General features: G+C 40.3%; 1 protein-coding gene across 1 annotated transcript in view; it reads left to right on the top strand.

Moving 5' to 3' along the window:
- Positions 1-22,022, top strand: part of LOC149216918 (protein LATERAL BRANCHING OXIDOREDUCTASE 1-like) — a 55,108-nt gene extending 33,086 nt beyond the window's left edge. Inside the window, exons 5-6 of the mRNA XM_089391289.1 lie at positions 21,266-21,590; positions 21,681-22,022. Of these exons, the coding sequence (XP_089247415.1) occupies positions 21,266-21,590; positions 21,681-21,941 (586 nt within the window). The 3' untranslated portion in view covers positions 21,942-22,022. The remainder of the gene's footprint in view (positions 1-21,265; positions 21,591-21,680) is intronic.
- The last annotated feature ends 311 nt before the right edge of the window (positions 22,023-22,333 follow it).

The following is a 22,333-nucleotide window of genomic DNA, read 5'->3' as shown; positions in this document are numbered from 1 at the left end:
TGACCTAATGGAATGACTCAGTAGTATGGGACTCCTACCATGAGATGCAAAAGAGTAAATTTTGATCACTGATGGCAGTGTGAAGACACTAACACTAACATGCTCCACTAACAATTGTTGATGCGATAGTGCGATGCAACTTGGGCCATCGATCTGTGTGCTTGATCTATGGTCCTTGTTGACTCCACTGATCGTTATCGCAAGTTTTATGTGGTGTGCTCCGATTTCCTCTGCCTATCACCGCCGATTACGATTTTCCGATTAGATCTGGACCGTTGATTGGCCAGATCTGACGGCTCCTGTGCAAAGTTGTTGATAACCTGTTTTTCCACCGTTTCTTCATATTTCTGGGTCTTGATAGTCCTTTCCGCCATTTTGTGAAGGTTTGCTCATGCGATAATTTTGATCTTTTCGAGGATTTTTGAAGACTTAGAGGGTATTTGGATCCATTTTGGATCACCAGAAAAGAAAAATAAAATAAACTCTCAGTGAGTAGCTTTATATATATATTTACAAAGTGCTGACATGGTAAATTGGCTCTTAACCAGACACGGTAATCATAAAAATATAGTAGCAATAACGGTGAAACTCGATGGATACATTTGACGAGGGTTGGGCGAGTGTTCACTCAAGGCCGAAAACCCTTAATAACTTAATAACAAACCCTCGAATAATTTTTTAAGAATAACCCTTAATAATCTCAGCTTAAACCCTAACTGTCTTCGTCAAAGAGCAAAATGTTAAACTCTTCCATTCTTTCAATCACAATAATGACTCAAGACACCACCCTGGAACAAGGGGTATGAAAACTTTGTTAGGAAGCTTTTTTTTAAGATCTCCTCGAAAGACCGCTAGTCACGAGGCATACCTGCAAGACCATGATGAGAAATTAGAGTCCGGGCAATCAAATTTAATCTTGCAATTAAGAAACCCTTATGGGAAAATCCTTATGCTCTTATCCCTTACCTGAAGGAGATTCCTTCCTTTTTGGAGGGGCCAAGGGCCTGAAATGCCAAATAACAATTAAATTTCACTCAACGCACCTTACAATCAGTCAGATGTTTAGTTTTAGATCTAAAACCTTACCTTGAGAAGGAGATGGGACTGGCATGCTACGGTCCGACTGGAGAACGAGGCAACAATCAGAGCAGACCTGCAACTCGAAGGTGTTAGCAACCATTAACATAAACAAAGCTGAAGAACTGTAAGAATTGCAGAGAATGAGAAAATAAAGGTTAACGAGTTACCACACAATTGCCCAGCAAGGACAGGACGAGGACATTCAATACCACCATCGAAATACACCATGAATCAAACTATCAACTATAATCACCGTAGCCAAGTGTGGAGTTTGACCTAGTTGCAGAGCACATCACATACTTAGGACTAGCCAATGCAAATGAAAAGGAAACTGAAATGATAAGCGTAGAGGCGTTTAGGGTTATTTGCCATCGTGTGAACAGTTGGATTCACCACTATAGATCCAACGATGGAGCAGCGTCCGACATTGAAAACCTCATTCCTCTAGCCGAGAACCAGATTGTCAATTAATGCAGAGACTAGATAGCATATAATCATTCAACATGTGTATAGGTGAGGTTTTCCAAGTTAGCTTATGATGAGGGAGGATCCTCAACACTTTAAATCCGCCAGCAGTGCATTCAAGTCTATTTCATATCATATTAACCATCATTCAATGACGAACCTTACCATAGTCGAATGTGCAAAGGCTACATAGTTTTGTAGTGTTATATTATATGGTAGGAACAATTAACTACTAATGTAATTTTTTTATTATTGTTGCATATTATTGTAGCATTATGTATTACAGATGGTATCAGAGCCCAAGCTCAAACACTAAGACATCTGGGATAAAAATTGTATTTTAAAATTAAGCTCAGATTTTTTTTTTTATTATAAACAACTGAGTTTGGAAACTATGAACACAGAGAAAGAAAGAATTAGAGGCTATAATCCACATCAAGGTACAGGATGTAGAGGGATCCTAGAGTATCAAACCAGCCAGAGGTGCCTTATGTGGAGACCAATCCAGATATCTGGATACAATTAGGAGAAGAATCTTGGCACGTCAATGCTGCCTTGTTGGAAACTGTGAAGCAGTTGTGTGCAAAAATGATGAATTTAAGGATAGACAATGAACGTCTGAGGCAGGAACAGGAAAAGATTCTCAAAATCTTATCTGATCATCAAAATCAGCAAGGACCTGACCCTAGTACAAAGGATAGGGAGAAAACCCCAACAACCCATCATGGCGAAGAAAATGAAGAATCAGCAGAAGGACATAAGGAGGATGAAGAGGGGCATTATGATAATGTTTCAGATCAAAGGAAGACCAAAGGACAGAAGGTAGAATTATAGGGTGAGTTTAAAAAAAGAAAATCGTCACTGTTCAAGGGAGAATTAGAAGAGGGAGCCGAAGCATGGTTGATCGACATGGGTAAATATTTCCAAATTTATGAATATATAGACAAACTCAAAGCATGATTGGCAGTTTACCAGTTACGGGGAAAGGCCACTCTCTAGTGGGAGGAGATTAAAACAGTCAGAAATATTGATGAAGAACAAGTGACATGGCAAGAATTCCAAAAACATTTTAAGGACAAATACTTGACTGAGCATTATTATGACGAAAAAGCCAAGGAGTTCCATGATCTCAGGTTAGGGACCTTGACCATGGACGAATATGTGAGGCAGTTCACCTCCTTGTTACAATATGTCCCATACATGCAGGAGGAAAAAGCCAAAATTCAGCGGTTTATTAGTAGTCTGCCAAACTTCATGAAAGAGAAATTAGAATTTGATTATCCTAGAATGATGGATGTTGTGGTACGAAAAGCTCGTATATGTTACTAGTGGATGAAGCAAGAAAGTGAAGCACCCAAGGGAACTTCGGTAGAAGAATGAAGAATATACCCCCAAACAGACACCAGAAAACAGTAAATGGTCGAAATAATTAGCTAAGAACCTTTGGGAATTTTAGCAGAAATCTGCCTAGATTTCCAGCATACACCGAAAGTGAACAGTCAGAGGGCATGAGTAAACCTGCAACTGATCAACCGCCAAAACAACCTCTGCAATGCTGGGGATGTGGGGATTCTCATTACTATAAGAATTGCTGGCAGAGAGCTAGGACGGAATAGCTCTCCAAAATGCAGGAAGCTTCCACTGTCAGAGATATAGTAAGAAGTATGCCTAGAATTAATGTTGCTCTGGACGATCACCAAGTAGAATACCATCCTACCATGATCGAACATGAAGGTATGATTCTTGATCGACCTATTTTTGTTTTATTTGATCCAGGTGCTAGCCTAAGTTATATTATCCCCAAAATAATTGAGAAATGTTGGCTACCAAGCAGCAGATTTAAGAAATCATGGCTAGTCCAATTAGCCACAACAGCTAAGAGAAATATGTCAGTGAAAACAAAAAATTGTCCAATAAAAATTTTAGGACAGTCCATCCATGTTAACTTAAACATACTGCCCTTAGGTTCATATGATGTATTAATTGGCATGGACTGGATGGAAGGATGTTGGTCCTTGGTAGAATATAAGGAGAAATTTGTAAGCTACCTTATAGAATCAAGGCAAAGAAAATAAATTCAATGGATCAAGAAAAGTCTGAAGTTGTGCCCTATTACTACAAATCGGCTAGGAAAATGCATAAGGAAAGGCTGCTAGATTTATGTTGTCTAGGTTGGGTACTCTAATGACAAAAACAAAATGACTTCATTAGAAAGAATTCCTGTATTTCAGGACTTTGAGGATGTATTTCCAGAATACATTCATGGATTGCCACCTAGTGATCTGAAAATCACTCGTCAGTGATCTCAGTTAATTAATTAATGAATGAAGGTATTACAGACTCATGTGCTGGTGTGTGTCTATGTTATCTTAGGCAATAGATCGATCAGATTGAAGAATACATAGACATTGGAAAATGGAAACCAGTAAGAAAAACATAGTAAGAAAATGCAAGAACACAACAAATTAATAAGGAGTTCACCCTATCCTTCAGGGCTACGTCTCAAGTCCAGCTTTCAGTGGTGGCCTTCTTTTATTGTGTCTTAAAATAGATTTTTTACAATGAGGAGCTCAATTTGAGTCTCCTAAATAGATGATGCTTAGTAGGGTGGTTCTTGGATTCCCTAAGCCACTAGAGTACACAGACTCTTCCTTACCAAGTCTCGACCTCATGCGTATTAATGGGATGAGTCCAATTTGGTACTCAATTCTTGACAGATATCCTCTCAGGGATTGCTTGAACCTCTCAAGCCTGGCTTTATCTGCTCAATGCTGCCTTAGGTCAGCTCGAATCTCTATTCTCTACTTCTTGCTTCTGTCTCTTTGGTCTCTTTCGGTCTCACTGTCTCTTTCTTTCTTACAGTGCTCTCTTTCTTTGTCTGTTTGTTCATGGCTTAAAGCAATTCCATCCTCTAGTTGTTCGCTTCCTCTTCCTCCTCTTCGGATCTCTTGTTGTTGTTCGCTTGGAGCTCCCTACCTCTATGTCATCACCTCTACATAACGTCTCATAGGAAAGTGGCCACTTGTCCTCTCACGCACTGTGCTCGCTCTTCCTCAAACGGTTCAGTATTTTGGTTATGTTGTGTAATGATTCATCCACCAACTCAGCGGTCAAATCAAACTTCAGACTTTTATGTGTCATCGCTTAATTCTCCCTCCAGTTCCAAGCATAGCAATCTCCGCCATTAGATCTGGAGCCCATAGATCCTATGGTGTTCGCTTTTATTATGCAGTTGACTTGCTCGACCATTAGCCTGCGATGAGAGGTGGTTTTCTCTCTCATCCACTGGACATGTGTCATGCAATGTGTGGAATCACTCATTTTCTACCAAATATGCTTACCACCCGGGGCCTTTTCTTCTCAAGGGGTTTTGCCCAGCGATGTGCCATCAGAAACAACCTTCATTTTCCAATTCGGACTTCCTAACTACCAGTTTACATACCGCGCAGTCTCCATGGGCCTTGGTCAGTGCGCTTTGACCAAGGTCCTCGCCGTTCCTTGCTGGCTACAAACTGCCACTGTTCAGAGGTCCTTCCTGATAGCTATTTGTTCACAAGCTTTTGAAGTCTGTCCTAATTCGATACAGTCATAGCATTTTGATAATTTTTATGGATCCAATTCGGATCACGACCTTCCCACTAATAAAGCTTTTGGACCACCAAAAGTTGGTTTTCAAGCATCGACTAAGTTAGGATACAATTTTCTCACATGTCCAATCTCTATCCACTTTGCACTACTCGGTTTTGAACACTTGATTTTTACCTTCCCCTTGCATTCTATCATTGCTGATATACAGCCAGACTTGGTCACCAACTTGGAAACTATGCTCCATCCGATGCTTGTCATGCCTTGCCTTGTATTTGGCTTGGCTCTTTTCTAGTTGTTCCTATACTACCTGGTGGATCTCTTGGATTTGCTCAATGAACCTAGTTGCCCTATCCACATCATTGTGTCCCTCAACTATGGTGTCTTTACTAAAGACAAAATCCAAAGGAGACCTTGGTGTGAAACCAAAACATGTCTCAAAAGGAGATCTCTATGTAGAAGAATGTTTGGCTCTATTGTAAGCATGTTGCACATAACATAAATGTTCATCCCAAAGCTTAAGATGCTTGCTGCAATATCCTCTGAGCAACTGGATCATTGTCCTCTTGACTACTTCTATCTGGCCATCAGTTTGTGGATGAAATGCTGTGCTTTTCTTCAGTTTGGTGTTCATCAGTTCCCATAGACTTGACCAAAACTTCCCAACAAATCGGGTGTCTCGATCAGATACAATGAAAGTGGGTAATCCAAAATGAACCCATACATGTTGAAAGAATAGTTTTGCAGTTTGTTCAGCTATAATATGTTTATTACAAGGTATCAAAATACACATTTTATTGAACCTATCCAGAACAACATACAGATAATCATGACCTTTTCTAGATTTAGGCAGTCCTCCAACAAAATCCATGGAAACACTTTCCCAAGGGCGAGAAGGAACTGGTAATGGAGTATACAAGCCTAATTTTCAGTTACTGGGCTTGCTTTTTGCACACATAGTACACCCTCTTACATATCTAGAAATTGTCTCATTCATTTTTGGCCAATAACAAAATCTTTGCAGTTGTGCAACTGTTTTACTTACCCCTAAGTGACCTAATACTGGAGAAGTTTGTGCTTCTCAAATTATATTTACTCTTTCAGTTTGTGGAATGCATAGCTTCCCACAATGATATAGGAGTCGGTCTTTTACATGATAGTCCAATTCTTCTACTCGTTTGCCTTGACTTAAAGTTGCATATACATATTTAAAGTCTATATCTTGAGCATATTGTTCAATGTAGCTTTCATGTAACACAGAATTATGCATAAGTATAGTAGATGCATTTATAATGGGTCTAGATAACATATCTGCAAATTTATTGTGTATGCCCTTTTTATATCTGATGACTAAATGAATTTGTTGTAGAAAACCCATCCATCTATAGTGTCTTGATTTTTGCAACTTAGCTTGGGAGTGTAGATATTGAAGTGGTTGATGATCAGTATGTATTATTGTTTCTTTGCCCATTAAGTAATGTTTCCACTTTTTCACACTCTATACTAATGCATACAATTCTTTGTCATATGTAGGGTAGTTAACTACTGCAAAATTAAATGTCTCAGAATGATAACATATGGGTTTACTGTGTTGTGTCAACACTGCTCCCATGGCATAGTCACAGGCATCTGTTTGGATCTCAAATGGTCTTTGAAGATCAGGGAATGCTAGTATGGGTGTTGTACTAATTTTTTCTTTCAAGGTGTCGAAGGATTTCTGCTATTTTCCTCCCCACTGAAACACCTTGTTCAATCCTGTCAAAGCATGTAAGGGAGCTGCAATCAAGGAAAAGTTAGCAATAAACTTTATCCAATGTTCTGCTGCAGTCTTCTAGTCTTCCATGCTTCTTTCAATTGATCCAAAAGATCATCTATGCGAGGAAGGGGATAATGATTTTTTATTGTTATCTTATTCAGTGCTCGATAATCAATGCACATTCTCCACGAGCCATCTTTCTTTCTCACCAAAATGATTGCTGACCCACATGGTGATGTGCTAGGTCTGATGAACCCTTTCTTGAAAAACTCATGCACCTACTTCTTGATTTCAACATTCTCTAAAGTGGACAACCTGTACATCTCAATGTTAGGTAATGGAGCATCTTGCTGCAAAATAATATCATGCGCTACTTCCTTTTTGGGTGGCAGACCTTTAGGTTCTTGAAACAAGATATCATACTTTGAAACAACTTTTTCTAAATCATCTTGATGTTTAGCATCACAACCCTCAAATACATTGGTTTTATCAGGTTTCTTTTCCTTTACAACCATTAGTAAGAATTGTTTGCATGAATTTATCATTCGTTTCATCTACCCTGAGTTTATGAGAGTATAATTATTCTTGAGTTCATGAGCTCTTACAAAGTATTAGATTCCATCTTTAACAAGTAGATACTTGTTCTCAGCTCTATAGAATATAGCTTTTATGTCATACAAGTAAGGACTTCCTAAAACAATTCCACATATATCCAAACGAATTATGTCTAACTCAACCTCATCTATAAATGCTGATCCAAAAGAAAACTTGAGTTTGCATTGTCTAGTCACTTGTAGTTGTGCTTTATCATTCAACCATCCTAATGGGTATGGTTTCTTGTGAGATGTAGTCAATAATCCCAATTTCTTTACAATTGCTTCAGAAATTAAATTTACTTGTGAGCCACTATCAAACAAGTATCAATCTTTTGATGTTTGGAAATAACTCGAATATGGAAAATCTCATGTCTTTTTCTCTCATTTTCTTCATCAATAGTAGATTGTGTAGAATTACTAGTGGATGCTTCAAAATTCTTACCTTTTATACCTGTGGCTGCAATAGTTATTTCATCTCCTAAGTCTGATCCCAAATCTTTCTGAATAGCTGCAGCAGTCTTCTTCTTCTTGCCCTCGAACTTCTTAGGTCTCAGCTCAAGATGCAAAATCTAACAAAGCTCATCATCATGCCCATCCTTCTTACATTGAGTGCATGATCCCTTGCTTTTCTGTGCAGTGTTAGCCTTCCTTTCTTTCCATTTCTGTTTTCTTTTCACCTTATTCTTGCTTGCAGTTGGTTGGGATGACCCCCCAACTTCTGGACCTCTGCTCTTTCCTCTAGCCTCTAGATGAGTAGCTTGAACAGATACCTCATCTATACTAGTGGGATTAAACATGATGATAGTGTGCCTCATGTAGCTGTGTAGACCACTAATGTACTTCAACAGAGTCTCAGGTGAGTATAACGAGATTCCTAGAATCAATGCTCTCTTTCTGAATTCTTGGGTGTATCCTTGTACACTTTTCCCTTTCAATTGTCAAAGAGCTTGCCAGCTCATCATGGCTTTCTCCATGTAGGCCAATGGATAGAACTTCTTTTTGATTGTAGAAACAAACTCACCCCAGACAGAAATAGTCTTACCATGTCTCTTCATGTCAGCTTGGGTCCTGCCTTCCCACCAAACTAAGGCAGTGCCTCCAAGGCGTAGGCTTGCCAGCTGAATCTTTCTCTTGTCTAAATCAATACTCTGCACTCTGCAATAAACATCAATTTGTCTAATCTAATTGTCCAGCTTTTCTGCATTCAACTCTTCATCATATATAGGCAAATCAAATTTAACATCTAACTTAATCAAAGATGCCTTATTTTTATGTTCAGGCTATTAGGAGGTGTGAGAAAGCTTTCTTCTTTCCCTTTGCCTTTTGAGTGGTCATGGAGGAAAGACTCATCTTCTCTTTTGTCTTGTTTGGAGCCAGATGAATCTTCATCCTTGTGTTTTCTAAAATCCTTATACATTTCCTCTACCATGGACCTTATGGCTAGGAAACTATCTATGAATTGAGGGTTTGGCCCCACAAAACCTTCTTTTGACATTGTTTTCTGAGGATAGACTCTCCCAATTTTAGGATTAGTTTCGACCAACTCTCCTTCACCTATTTGAGCTTTGATCTAGTTAACATTCAACAACAAAATCCAACACAAGCTTGTCTAACCTTATCAGCCTAAAGCTCTGATACCACTTGATATGAAAATCACTCGTGAGTGATCTCAGTTAATTAATTAATGAATGAAGGTATTACAGACTCATGTGCTGGTGTGTGTCTATGTTATCTTAGGCAATGGATCGATCTGATTACAAAATACACAGACACTGGAAAATGGAAACCAATAAGAGAAACACAGTAAGCAATTGCAAGAACACAACAAATTAATAAGGAGTTCACTCTATCCTCTAGGGCTATGTCTCTGGTCCATCTTTCAGTGGTGGCCTTCTTTTATTGTGTCTTAAAAATAGAGTTTTTACAATGAGGAGCTCAATTTGAGTCTCCTAAAACAAATGATGCTTAGTAGGGTGGTTCTTGGATTCCCCAAGCCACTAGAGTGCACAGACTCTTCCTTACCAAGTCTCGACCTCACGGGTCTTAATGGGACGAGTCCAATTTGGTACTCAGTTCCCAACAGATATCCTCTCAGGGATTGCTTGAACCTCTCAAGCCTGGCTCTGTCTGCTCAATGCTGCCTTAGGTCAGCTCGGCTCTCTGTTCTCTGCTTCTTGCTTCTGTCTCTTCGGTCTCTTTCGGTCTCACTATCTCTTTCTTTCTTACAGTGCTCTCTTTCTTTGTCTATTCGTTCATGGCTTAAAGCCAATCCATCCTCTAACTGTTTGCTTCCTCTTCCACCTCTTCGAATCACCTGCTACTGTTCGCTTGGAGTTCCCTACCTCTGCATCATCGCCTCTACGTAATGTCTCACAGGAAAGTGGCCACTTGTCCTCTCACGAACTACGCCAGCTCTTCCTCAAATGGTTTGGTATTTTGGTTACGCTATGTAATGATTCATCCGCCAACTCAGCTGTCAAATCAGACTTCAGACTTTTATGTGCCATTGCTTAATTCTCCCTCCAAATCCGGGCATACATTGGGTGCAGTCTCCGCCGTTAGATCTGGAGCCCACAGATCCTACAATGTTTGCTTTTACCCCGCGGTTGACTTGCTCGATTGTTAGCCTGTGATGAGAGGCAGTTTTCTCTCTTATTCGCTGGACACACGTCGTGTAATGTTTCGAATCGCTTGTTTTCTGCCAAATCAGCTCATCGCCCCAAAGTGCCTCCGATATTCCACCGGTTTCGGAGCGCGAGACCCGCCTTTCGCTTTAGCACTTTCCCTACGGTTTCTCGGCTTCCCATGCGACCAAGCACTCAGGGTCTTTCCTTCACGAGGGGAAATGCCTCTGTTTTATGATCTAGACTTCCTAACTGCCAGTTTGCATCCTGCGCGGTCTCCGTGGGCCTCGGTGAGTGCGCTTTGGTTGAGATCTTCGTCGTTCCTTACTGGCTACAAACTACCACTGTTCAGAGGTCCTTCCTGATAGCTCTTTGTTCACAAGTTTTTGAAGTTTGTGTTGATTCGACACAGTCATAGCATTTTGATAATTTTCATGGATCCAATTCGGATCACCTAGACGCGATATTGACTTTACCATTGAACTAATGCTTGGAGCAGCCCCTGTTTCCAAGACTCCTTACCACATGAGTATCCCAAAATTAACAAAACTCAAAATAAAACTTCAAGAACTTCTTAATAAAGGGTACCTTCGCCCCAGTGTATCACCTTAGGGATCCCTTGTGCTATTTGTTAAAAAAAATGGCGAGACCTATGACTATGCATCAACTACCAACAGCTAAATAAACTTACCGTCAAAAATAGGTATCCTTTACCTCAAATTGATGACTTATTTGACCAAGTGCAAAGGGACAGTGTATTATCAAAAATTTATCTAAGGTGTGGCTATCACCAAATCTGAATTAAGGATGAAGACATTTGTAAAACTGCCTTCCGAAATCGATATGCTCATTATGAGTTCGTAGCACTGCCTTTCGGCCTTACAAATTCCCTAGCCACATTCATGAGCTTGATGCACAACATATTTCAGCCCTTCCTAGATAATTTGGTACTGATTTTTATTGATGATATATTAATTTATTCAAAAAATCAAGAAGAGCACAAAAAACACTTGAGAATGGTTTTGTGGATTTTGTGAGAGAATCAACTGTATGCCAAGTATAGCAAGTCCAATTTTTATAAGGAAAAGATTCAGTATTTGGGCCATGTTATATCAGCTGAAGTTATAGCAGTAGATCCAAAAAAGATCAAGACTATGAATGGACAACCCCAAAAAACGTTGCAGACATTAGGTCCTTTCTGGGCTTGGCAAGATATTACCACCGATTCATTAAAAATAAATTCAAAAATAATTTTTTCGATGACCTCGCTACAAAAAAAGGGACGCACCTTTAATTGGACAGCAGATTGCCAGCAAAGTTTTGAATAGTTAACACAATTACTCACCACTGCACCAGTGCTAAAAGTAGAAGATTCGGAAAAGTCATTTGTGGTATGCACAGATGCAAGTAAAGAGGGGCTCGGTGGTGTTTTCTCAAGAAGGGAAGGTCATAGTGTATGAATTGCGTAAGTTGAAGGACTATGAACAATGGTACTCTGCTTATGATCTGGAAATAATCACAGTAGTGCACACACTTAAAATGTGGCAACACTACCTTCTAGGAAAGAAGTTTATGTTGTTAACTAATCATAGTAGTTTAATAATTTTTTTAGTTAGTCTAGTTTAAATGCTTGGCAGGCCAGGTGGATCTCTTTTCTGAGAAAATTCGACTTCGAGATGAAGCACCTTAAAGGAAAAGAAAATCGAGTGGTTGATGCATTAAGCAGAAAAATGCATTGCATATATGAAATACAATTCAGTCAAATACAATCTAACCTTCCAGAAATTATTAGGGAAGCATCCCACAAAGACCCAAGTATGCATTTCTATGGCAACAAGCAGCAGAGGATCAGAAGAAGGGAAAACAATCTGACTATGACATAACTTCAAATAAAATGTTAACATTCAGAAACAAGATTTATATTCCCAACCAAAATTCTGTCAAACAATTGTTACTGGATGAATTTCACAGGAAACCTTATGCCGCTCACCCAGGATACCAGAAACTTTTGACAGCTATCTAAAGAAGTTATTTCTGGCTGGGTTTGAGAAATGATATTGCAGAATAATTATCAAAGTGTTTGGAGTGTCAGTTGGTGAAGGCAGAGCATCAACATCCCGCTGGACTACTGTAACCATTACCCATCCCCGTGTGGAAATGGCAGACCATCACTCTAGATTTTATTACTGGACTACCTCGTACTAAGAAGCAGAATGACTCAATCATGGTGGTGGTGGACAATCTAAGTCAAATAGCCCATTTTATACCTATAAAATCCACCTACAGGATTGTAGAGATCACAGATATATTCATTTGGGAAATCTTCCGATTACAAGGAATCCCTTGGGAATCCCACAGAAATCTTCCGACAGGGATGTAAAGTTTACATTAGCATTTTGGAAAACACTCTTTGTTGGATTGGGGACCCAGATTCAATTTAGTACTGCCGACCATCCATAAACAACTGACTAGACTGAATGAGTGAACCAAGTCGTGGAGGACATGTTAAGGATGTTCGTCATGCAACAACCACACAAGTGGGAAGACTACCTCTATTCAGTGGAATTCGTCTATAACAATGGCCACCATGAATCTTTGGGCATGTACCATTTCGAGGTTTTGTATGGAAGGAAATGTTGGGTACCCACGGACTAGAATAACCCAATTAATAAGTTAACATAGTGTCCGGATATGTTAGCTGAAATGGAGGCCATGATGAAAAAGGTTTGCCAGAACTTAAAATCCACTTAGGATAGAAAAAAGGTTTATGTGGATAAGAAGAGGACTCATAAAGAATTTCAATTAGGGGACCATGTGTACTTAAAATTTAAACCATGAAAAAAACACCTTATAGTGGAAGGGTTGCGCCAATTTGGCACCTTGATACTGCAGACCGTTCCAAATATTGGAATGCATTGGACTAGTGGCATGCAAATTAGCACTCCCGAGCCACATCCGGGTTCATAATGTTTTTCATGTCTCTTTGCTAAATATATATATATATATATATATATATATATATATATATATATATATATATATATATATATATATATATACAACCCTCAACACATAATTAGCTGGGAAAGTATACAGGTAATAAAACAAATGAACATGTGACATTAAAATTGTTGTTTGGTGCAATTCTAACAACCAGTTGTAAATTGTGCAGGTCGAGACCGAGGTAGAGTTCCTGGCGGAACCTCTTCATATTCTAGATCGGAGAGAAACCACCTTACGGAAGCGAACAATCCCCCAAGTTAAAGTGCAATGGAAGCACTTTGGCCCAGAAGAGGCCAATTGGGAGGAAGTGGAGACCATGTTGCAGGCTTATCCGACACTATTTTCTCATAAGAACACCGAGGACAATGTTCCTCATAAGGGGGGAGAGGTGTAACACCCCTTGTTGCTCAATATTTACTTTTATTTTACTAAGTTTTACACAGAATTTTGGAACTCTTCATTTTTCTTAACACAATTATTAAGAAACTACGATTGGAAAAGAAACTAGAACATCATGATATTTTGTTAAAATAAATTGATTAATATGTGATTAAGAAAACTGAATAGAAACACTTACATTAAAGAGTTGAGAAACAGTTGCCACCTCCCTTCTCCAAAGGGGCGGTGGGAGGAAAGAAGGGGCTGCTAAAATTTTCCTAGAGCTAGCCAGAAAGAACTAGTGGGAACATGACAATGGAAAACAGATAACCTGGTATGTGACTTGAGGCTGGATGATAGTCCTGAAGCCCATGATACCAGATTGTGGGTGTCTAGAGACTATCAGGAGAAAGAGGTGCTCGGTGGGGGACGCTGAACGTAATTGCCAGGTCCATGGCAGGGTGGTTAGAGCTTCTAGGAAATTCAAGTATCTTATATGCAAATCTAAATTCAATCAGATACAGATAAGTGACTATTTTGATTTAGTATTTAATTTCCAAAAGGCTTTATGATAAGTTAAATGTTTAAGTATGCTCTAAGAATGGAAACAATAAGTATTTGCTATTATTTAAACAAGAATTATGTATTTTATTTAAGAGCATAGAGAATATCATCTATCTTCCTAAATTATATGACTCTGTAATTTTATATTATGTATAACTAGTTATTCCTAGAATCGTAGCATATTTAGCATATTATTCTTTAAATGTTTTTACAGAGGACAGAGATACATATATATTGAAAAATGCTTACAGATCATTTCTGTTGAGACTCACCCATGAAATAAATATATAAAATTCATAGAAAGCTACAACTAATTAAGAAGTGTATTTTACTCCTTTAGCTAGCGAAATACATAGTTTTACCTTCTAACTCAGTAAATGAACTCAACGGCATTCCATGAGTCTAAATAATAAATATTTCTAATATTAACCATAGACTCAATAAAGATTCTCTGTTCATAAAGAATTCATTTCTTAGCTAAAAATCAGTGAAGTTCTGCAAGTAATAAATCAGATAGACAGAGTGATAAAGGAGAAAGAACTCTGAGATTTGATACATCTATGTAAATGAAACTTTAATAGATAGTAGCTAGAATAGAATCCCCATTGCATTCCTGACGAATGGACCGAGGCCGGTCGGGTTCAATGTAATAACATTCAAATGAAATTTTAGACCCTTACTATCTATAACCAGAAAAGAAAAACTAAAATAAACTCTCAATGAGTAGCTTTATATATATATATATATATATATATATATATATATATATATATATATATATATATATACACACAAAGTGCAGACACGGTAAACCCGCTCTTAACCAGACACAATAATCATAAAAATACAGTAGCAGTAATGTGAAACTAGATGGATACATTTGACAAGGGTTGGGCAAGTGTTCACTCAAGGCCGCAAACCCTTAATAATTTAATAACAAACCCTCAAATAATTTTATAAGCATAACCCTTAATAATCTCAGCTTAAACCGTAATTGTCTTCGTCAAAGAGAAAAATATTAAAACTCTTCCATTCTTTTAGTCGCAATAAGGACTCGAGACACCAACTTTCAACAAGGCATATGAAAACTCTATTAGGAAGCTTGTTTTTAATAGCGTCCTTGAAAGACCGCCTGTCACGTCCCTACACTTGTGGTAGTCTTCCAACCACTTATAACGAGGTGCGACACCACGGAACACTTTCTTTTCACCAATACTTATGTTCGTGGACTACGCCTTCTTTCACTTTAACATTACTTAGCTTGTGTTTCGCAACCAAGTAAACATACATTTATCCTTTATACCAATGAAGCCCATACTCATTCATTATCCATAGCAATTATAACAAGAACAACAACAATTGCAACAGTATAAAGGGGAGGGGAAACTCCCTGTAATGTGAGTCTGCCCGAATCAATATATTATATAATCATCATTTTTACAATGTACAGACTAAGTCCTTGGGAAACCCCAAATTTACACTTAGCCAAATTTTCACAACTTTGGCAAACTCGGTTGCCCAGCTCGTTGGCACCTCCGCATGGTCGCCGCACAACTCACCAACCCGTTGTTCACCTCGTCACACGTCTTCGCCGATTTGCTCTTTGTTTGGTCGCAAACGCCCAAACTGTGTATCTCTGCCCACACGCAGTCCCGCTTGCGAACTCTTGACAAATGCCCAAATCGTGTGCACAACACATAGTACCACCTGCCCAACTCAACGACCTTCGGTTCCAACCTTCGTTTCACCTTCGTGCGCACTTGCATGGTGGGCGAGTGCTCACCCAAGTCGCCAAGACACCCACGCCAAGTCGCCGCACAAACGCCTCCGCACAATCACCTCGGGCACGCCTTGCCCAGCACATCCACCTCTCACCAAGAGCGCCTTTCACCAAGTGCGACTCACTAGAGGAGCACATGAGCTATGCGCTCATCCTCCTCAAAACTGTGCACTAAAGACTCTCCTCCAAGAGCGAAGATGAAGTGCGAAGTTGGATTGATGAAATGAACTCCATCGCACATACATATATAGACTCCATCGCATGTGGGTGGGCTGCCCAACCGATCGCCCACCATCGCACATACACACCCCTTTGCAACGTTCAATGCCCACTTCCTAAGTCGGCCTGCCCACCATCGCAAGTCGGCTTTAAGCCAAGCGCTCCACGCTCCAATCTCCATATAAGTGCATCGCACTTCTATTATTGTCGCATGGTTTCGTTGCAAGGTTTTGTCGCATTTTCTCTGCACGTTCGGTTCGTCGCACCTGCCCGTCGCACCATCGCACACCCGTCGCGCGCCCGTGCATGGTCACTCGGCGCCCAACCGCACCGCAGCTCCGAGGACCTTACATCCTCCTCCACCTGAAATCGTTGTCATCCTCGACAACATACCATCTCAGTAGCCATCCACCAAGATCATCAATATCCATGATGTCAACTCCTCCACATACTGCAACCATCTCTGCATCATATGTAGAACCACCGTCTCCATCATGTCTCTCCCCGACAACCATATGTCACCAAGATCACCATAGCAAGGTATATACCTTATCGGTATGTCATCCATCAGAGATCATCTCAATCCATGATCATCGACCCCTCTGCCACAATCTCCACTACAACATCTCGTGTCGACCTCCTCATGTGTCACCATGTGAACTGCTGCCATAATACTCCAACATAATGCTAACACATCTCTGTACATGTCGGCCCTCATGTTTGAACTAGTCAGATGGCCAGTCCAACTGTCACGCTCAATCATGAGAATGCACATCCTCATGCCACCATCGGTTGTTTCTCAAAACATCCTGCCACATCCTCAACTCGATCAAGAATCCATGTCCATATAAGTGTAAGCCATGCTCAGGTCCATGAAGTAGTCCTCATCCCATCTGCAACATGCTGTCCAAAGTAGTTGAGTCTCGGCTCAACCCATGCTCAAGTGTAGTCACCAAAGCATCATCATCATCGTAACTCCATCACTCCAAAGTGTCTCATATCGATCCTCCACGTCAAGTCACTCTTCCAAGCCATGCCCATACATGTACTTTGAAAGTATGCATCCCATACTGCATCAAAGTCTCTTGACCTCAGCTCCTCAATGCATTAGATCTTCCAAGTCCACCATATATGAAGTCCCTAAAAGTCACAACAACCTCATGTCATCATGAGCTCCATAATCAGCTCACAAATCCATCCAAGTCCATGGCCTTGTTGTACAAGAGTGCACAACCTCTCCATCGACTCATAAGAAAAACATCTCCATGTCACATCAGCAAATCCATCTGCACAAAATCCTACTTTGGCACTCTTCCTTGGATGTCCATGACACCTCTACAAGTGCTTCGCATAATGTCCCTGCATAAGATTTCCATGCTCCATATCTCCAACCTGATGTCCATGACTAAGTTGCCCATGTAGTCCACTCAAGTAGACCCATCACAACAATTGGTCACCCTCATCCAAGTCTACAATCTTTGGTTTAGTGAACTCGGTCACCCAACCATCTCATCATGTCATGAGTCCCTCCATCATAGCTCCTCCACCAAAGTGTCCACCAAGACTATCTCTTGGTCTCGGCCATGAGAAGTCCACCCAAGAGTGTGCCTTCCAATCTGTCCATGAGTCATGCCAGGCACTTAGCCAAAGTGGCTAAAGCATGACCCAATCCTCCACAACGATCATCATGTTCCTCCCTTGTCAAGGGCCTTTGTACCTTCTACCATAAGGTCACAAACAACCCCAACAAGTCCTGCAACAATCAACAATCGTTGCCCTTCATCATCATCATGAGCTCTTCCTCATTCATCCATGTCTGAAAACTGCACGATCCTGGTCCAACTTGATCAACCTCAAGTTCATCCTCCATCGTTGTCATGTCTGCAACATCTTCAAACATCATGGCTTCTTCTTCCTTGATAGCACAATCTGCAACTTCACCTTGCTCCATTGTCCATCCAAGTTGAAGAAGCTCATCTTCAACATTTTTTTCCAAGACTCCAAGCTTCTCTCGAATTCAGGGATTCTCCTCTTTCAACCTCTGCAACCTGTATAAGGTAAGCAAGAGCTTCCCTTTGCATTCTTCCAAACCTGCCATGCCTTGTCGTTCAACTTGGCCTAAGCACTAAGCTTCACCCCTGCTAAACCTTTCACCAGCTTCACCAAGTTCCCTGCAACCATGAACCGGCCCTTGTCTCACTTGTATGTGAAATTAGCTTCCTTCATCTGCAAGTACCTGCTTCCACTGTCACTTCATCACGAGAAACCTTGCTCACCAGCTCCATCCAAGCCTTGAAACTACCTTCAAATGCTTCAACACCTGAACCTTCTTCAAGTCTCAATATCACCTGTCATCAATTTCCAAGTGTATGCACACTTGCTTCAGCTTCCTGCAAAACTTCTCCAAGTCTTCAGACCTGCTCTGATACCAACTGTCATGCCCCTACACCTGCGGTAGTCTTCCAACCGCTTATAGCGAGGTGCGGCACCACCGAACACTTTCTTTTCACCAATACTTATGTTCGTGGACTACACCTTATTTCACTTTAACATTACTTAGCTTGTGTTTCGCAACCAAGTAAACATACATTTATCCTTTATACCAATGAAGCCCATACTCATTCATTATCCATAACGATTATAACAAGAACAACAATAATTGCAACAGTATAAAGGGGAGGGGCAAATCCCCGTAATGTGAGTCTACCCGAATCAATATATTATATAATCATCATTTTTACAATGTACAGACTAAGTCCTTGGGAAACCCCAAATTTACACTTAGCCAAATTTTCACAACTTCGGAAAACTCGGTTGCCCAGCTCGTCGACACCTCCGCATGGTCGCCGCACGACTCACCAACCCGTCGTTCACCTCGTCGCACGTCTTCGCCGGTTCACTCTTCGTTTGGTCGCAAATGCCCAAACTGTGTATCTCTGCCCACACGCAGTCCCGCTTGCCAACTCTTGACAAACGCCCAAATCGTGTGCACAACACGTAGTACCGCCTGCCCAACTCAACGACCTCCGGTTCCAACCTCTGTTTCACCTTCGTGCCCACTTGCACGGCGGGTGGGCACTCACTCGAGTCACCAAGACACCCACGCCAAGTCGCCGCAGAAATGCCTCCGCACAATCACCTCGGGCACGCCTTGCTCAGCAAATCCACCTCTCACCAAGAGCGCCTTTCACCAAGTGCGACTCACTAGAGGAGCGCATGAGCTATGCGCTCATCCTCCTCAAAACTGCGCACTAAAGACTCTCCTCCAAGAGCGAAGATGAAGTGCGAAGTTGGATTGATGAAATGAACTCCATCGCACACACATATATAGACTCCATCGCATGTGGGTGGGCTGCCCAGCCGACCGCCCACCATCGCACATACACACCCCTTCGCAACGTTCAACACCCACTTCCTAAGTCGGCCTGCCCGCCATCGCAAGTCGGCTTTAAGCCAAGCACTCCACGCTCCAATCGCCATATAAGTGCATCGCACTTTTATTATTGTCGCATGGTTTCGTCGCAAGGTTTCGTCTCATTTTCTCTGCAAGTTCGGTTCGTCACACCTGCTCGTCGCACCATCGCATGCCCGTCGCGTCCCCGTGCACGGTCACCCGACGCCCAACCGCACCGCAGCTCCGAGGACCTTACACCGCTAGTCATGAGGCATACCTTTAAGACCACGATAAGAAATTAGAGTGTCGGCAATCAAATTTAACCTTGCAATTAAGAAACCCACCCTTATGGGAAAAGCCTGATGCTCCTATCCCTTACCTGAAGGAGAGTATTTTCTGTCATGGAGGGGTTGAGGGCCTGAAATGCCAAATAACAATTAAATTCCACTCAACCCACCTTACAATCAGTCAGATTTTCAGTTTTAGATCTGAAACCTTACCTCGAGAAGGAGACGTGCCTGGCATGCTGTGGTCCGGCTAGAGAACGAGGCGGAAACTAGGGAAGACTTGCAACGCGAAGGCGTTAGCAACCATTAACATAAACAAAATGCTAAAGCACTGTAAGAATTGTTGAGAACGAGAAAATAAAGGTTAATGAGTTACCACACAATTGCTGAGCAAGGATGGGACGAGGACATTCAATACCACCACTGGAATACACCATGAATCAAACTGTCAACTGTAATCACCACAGTCAAGTGCTAAGTCCGACCCAGTTGCATAGCGCATCACATACTCAGGACCACCTAATGCAAATGAAAAGGAAATTGAACTGATAAGCATAGAGGCGTTTAGGGTTATCCACCATCCTGTGAACCGTTGGATTCACCACTGCAGATCCAACGATGGAGCGGCGTCCGGCATTAAAAACCTCATTCGTCTGGCAAAGAATCCGACTGTCAATTAATGCACGGACGAGATGGTATATAATCGTTCAGCATACGTACAGACGAGTTTTTCCAAGTTAGCTTATGACGAGGGAGGATCCTCAACACTTTAAATCTGTTGGCAATGCATTCAAGTCTATTTCATATCATATTAGCCATCATTCAATGTTGAACCTTACCATAGTTGAATGTGCCAAAGGCTACATAGTTTCGTAGTGTTATATTACGGTAAGAACAGTTAACTACTAATGTAATTTTTATTATTATTATTGCATATTATTGTAGCGTTATATGTTACAAATAACAATTTTAAAACTATAAATTTGTTTTTTATTAATATTATTTTTCCAATTTAATTAGTCTCATAGAATAAAATAAGTGTTTTTATTATTTCTTATCTATGTTTTTTAATCATTTAATTTATATAACTCCCATTACTATTATGTGATCAAATTTAATGTTGCAAGAATTTAATGTTGCAAGACACAAGTTCGACTCAAATATATATTGAAATAAAATTAAAAAATTTAGGAAATCATTTAGGACATCTATTTGAGAGTCTTTCACTTGTGGAAGCTATCTTTTTGGGTTTATAAAAGGTTTTTTACTTTTCTGGTTCTCTGTAGTATGCATGACTAGTTACAATCTTGACTGACCTTATCTATGATATCCGATATGACAAATACAAATTCAGATACTGAATCCATAATGCCCATATATGATATAAAGTCCTATTTGAGCCTTTTATACATGAACAGTTGTGTTTCTTTGACATACTGCCATGTTGATGGTAGAAATTCCTTGTGGCAATATATACATGGTGCAATTCGGGCTTGCTGCTAACTTAGTGATGGGAATGTTGGTTGCTGTGCAGGGAAATCGTGGATGCATACAGTAATGAAATAAAAAGTCTAGCTGCGAAGCTGTTGAGCTTAATTGCTGAGACATTAGACTTAAAGCATGATTACCTTGAGAAGAAGTTTGGAAAGCCATACCTAAAAATGAGGATGAATTACTATCCTCAGTGCCCGAGACCGGATCATGTGTTTGGGCTGAGCCCACATGCAGACATGACTGGCATTACGCTCTTATTGCAGGATGATGAAGTAATAGGATTAAATGTCCGCAAGGATGACCAATGGATATCTGTGCAACCCATTTCTTATGCTCTGGTTATTAACATTGGAAATTTGATAGAGGTAAGCTTATGGTCCTTCCAGATTGTTCGCCCAGATATACTAACTTTGTTTTAGAAACGTTTGCTCAATATGATGTGGTTGGTTTTCCAGGTAATGACTAATGGAAGGTACAAGAGCATAGAGCATCGAGCAATGACAAACCGTTTCAGGGCTAGGATGTCGATTGGATTCTTTTATGCTCCTGAATTCGAAGCTGAGATCGGTCCAGCACTGGAACTCATTGATCAAACTCATCCATGCTTGTTCAGGAATTTCATTCATGCTGATTACATTAAGGAGTATTTCTCTCGTGGGGTGGAGGGCAAGCACGCATTATATGAATATGCTGGTATGGAAAGCTCACAAACATAGAGAAGTTATGATTGAGCATTGCCTGATGTACCATCTAGACAATATGTATATTCGATACTTTCAACGTCTTATTTATCATCTGGAACTGATTTTATAGTTTTTGATATTAATATATGAATTGATATATTAATATATTAATTTAGTATATTAAATTTATAATATGATATATAATAAATTCACTGTAAAGTATATTAATCACATTTATTTATATAGTAATGTTAGTTGATAGTTTTAAAGTTCCTTGTTTTTAATGTGATTTTTTGGAAGTTTTTTTAGTGAGTGTTTTAGGTCTAATTTCTCTCCGGTATGAATTTATTGAGATCACAAGCTTGATGGATAACCCTTGCACAATCGAAGTTCCCTAGGGATTTTTCAAGGTGCTGAATTTATAT

This window comes from Pinus tabuliformis, chromosome 1_1, assembly GCF_031772625.1.
Source record: "Pinus tabuliformis cultivar Carrire ecotype Pingquan chromosome 1_1, CPIR1, whole genome shotgun sequence".
Taxonomy (NCBI): Eukaryota; Viridiplantae; Streptophyta; class Pinopsida; order Pinales; family Pinaceae; genus Pinus; species Pinus tabuliformis.
Note: the sequence above shows the minus strand (reverse complement) of the source record. Positions and strands in the feature narration are given on the sequence as shown.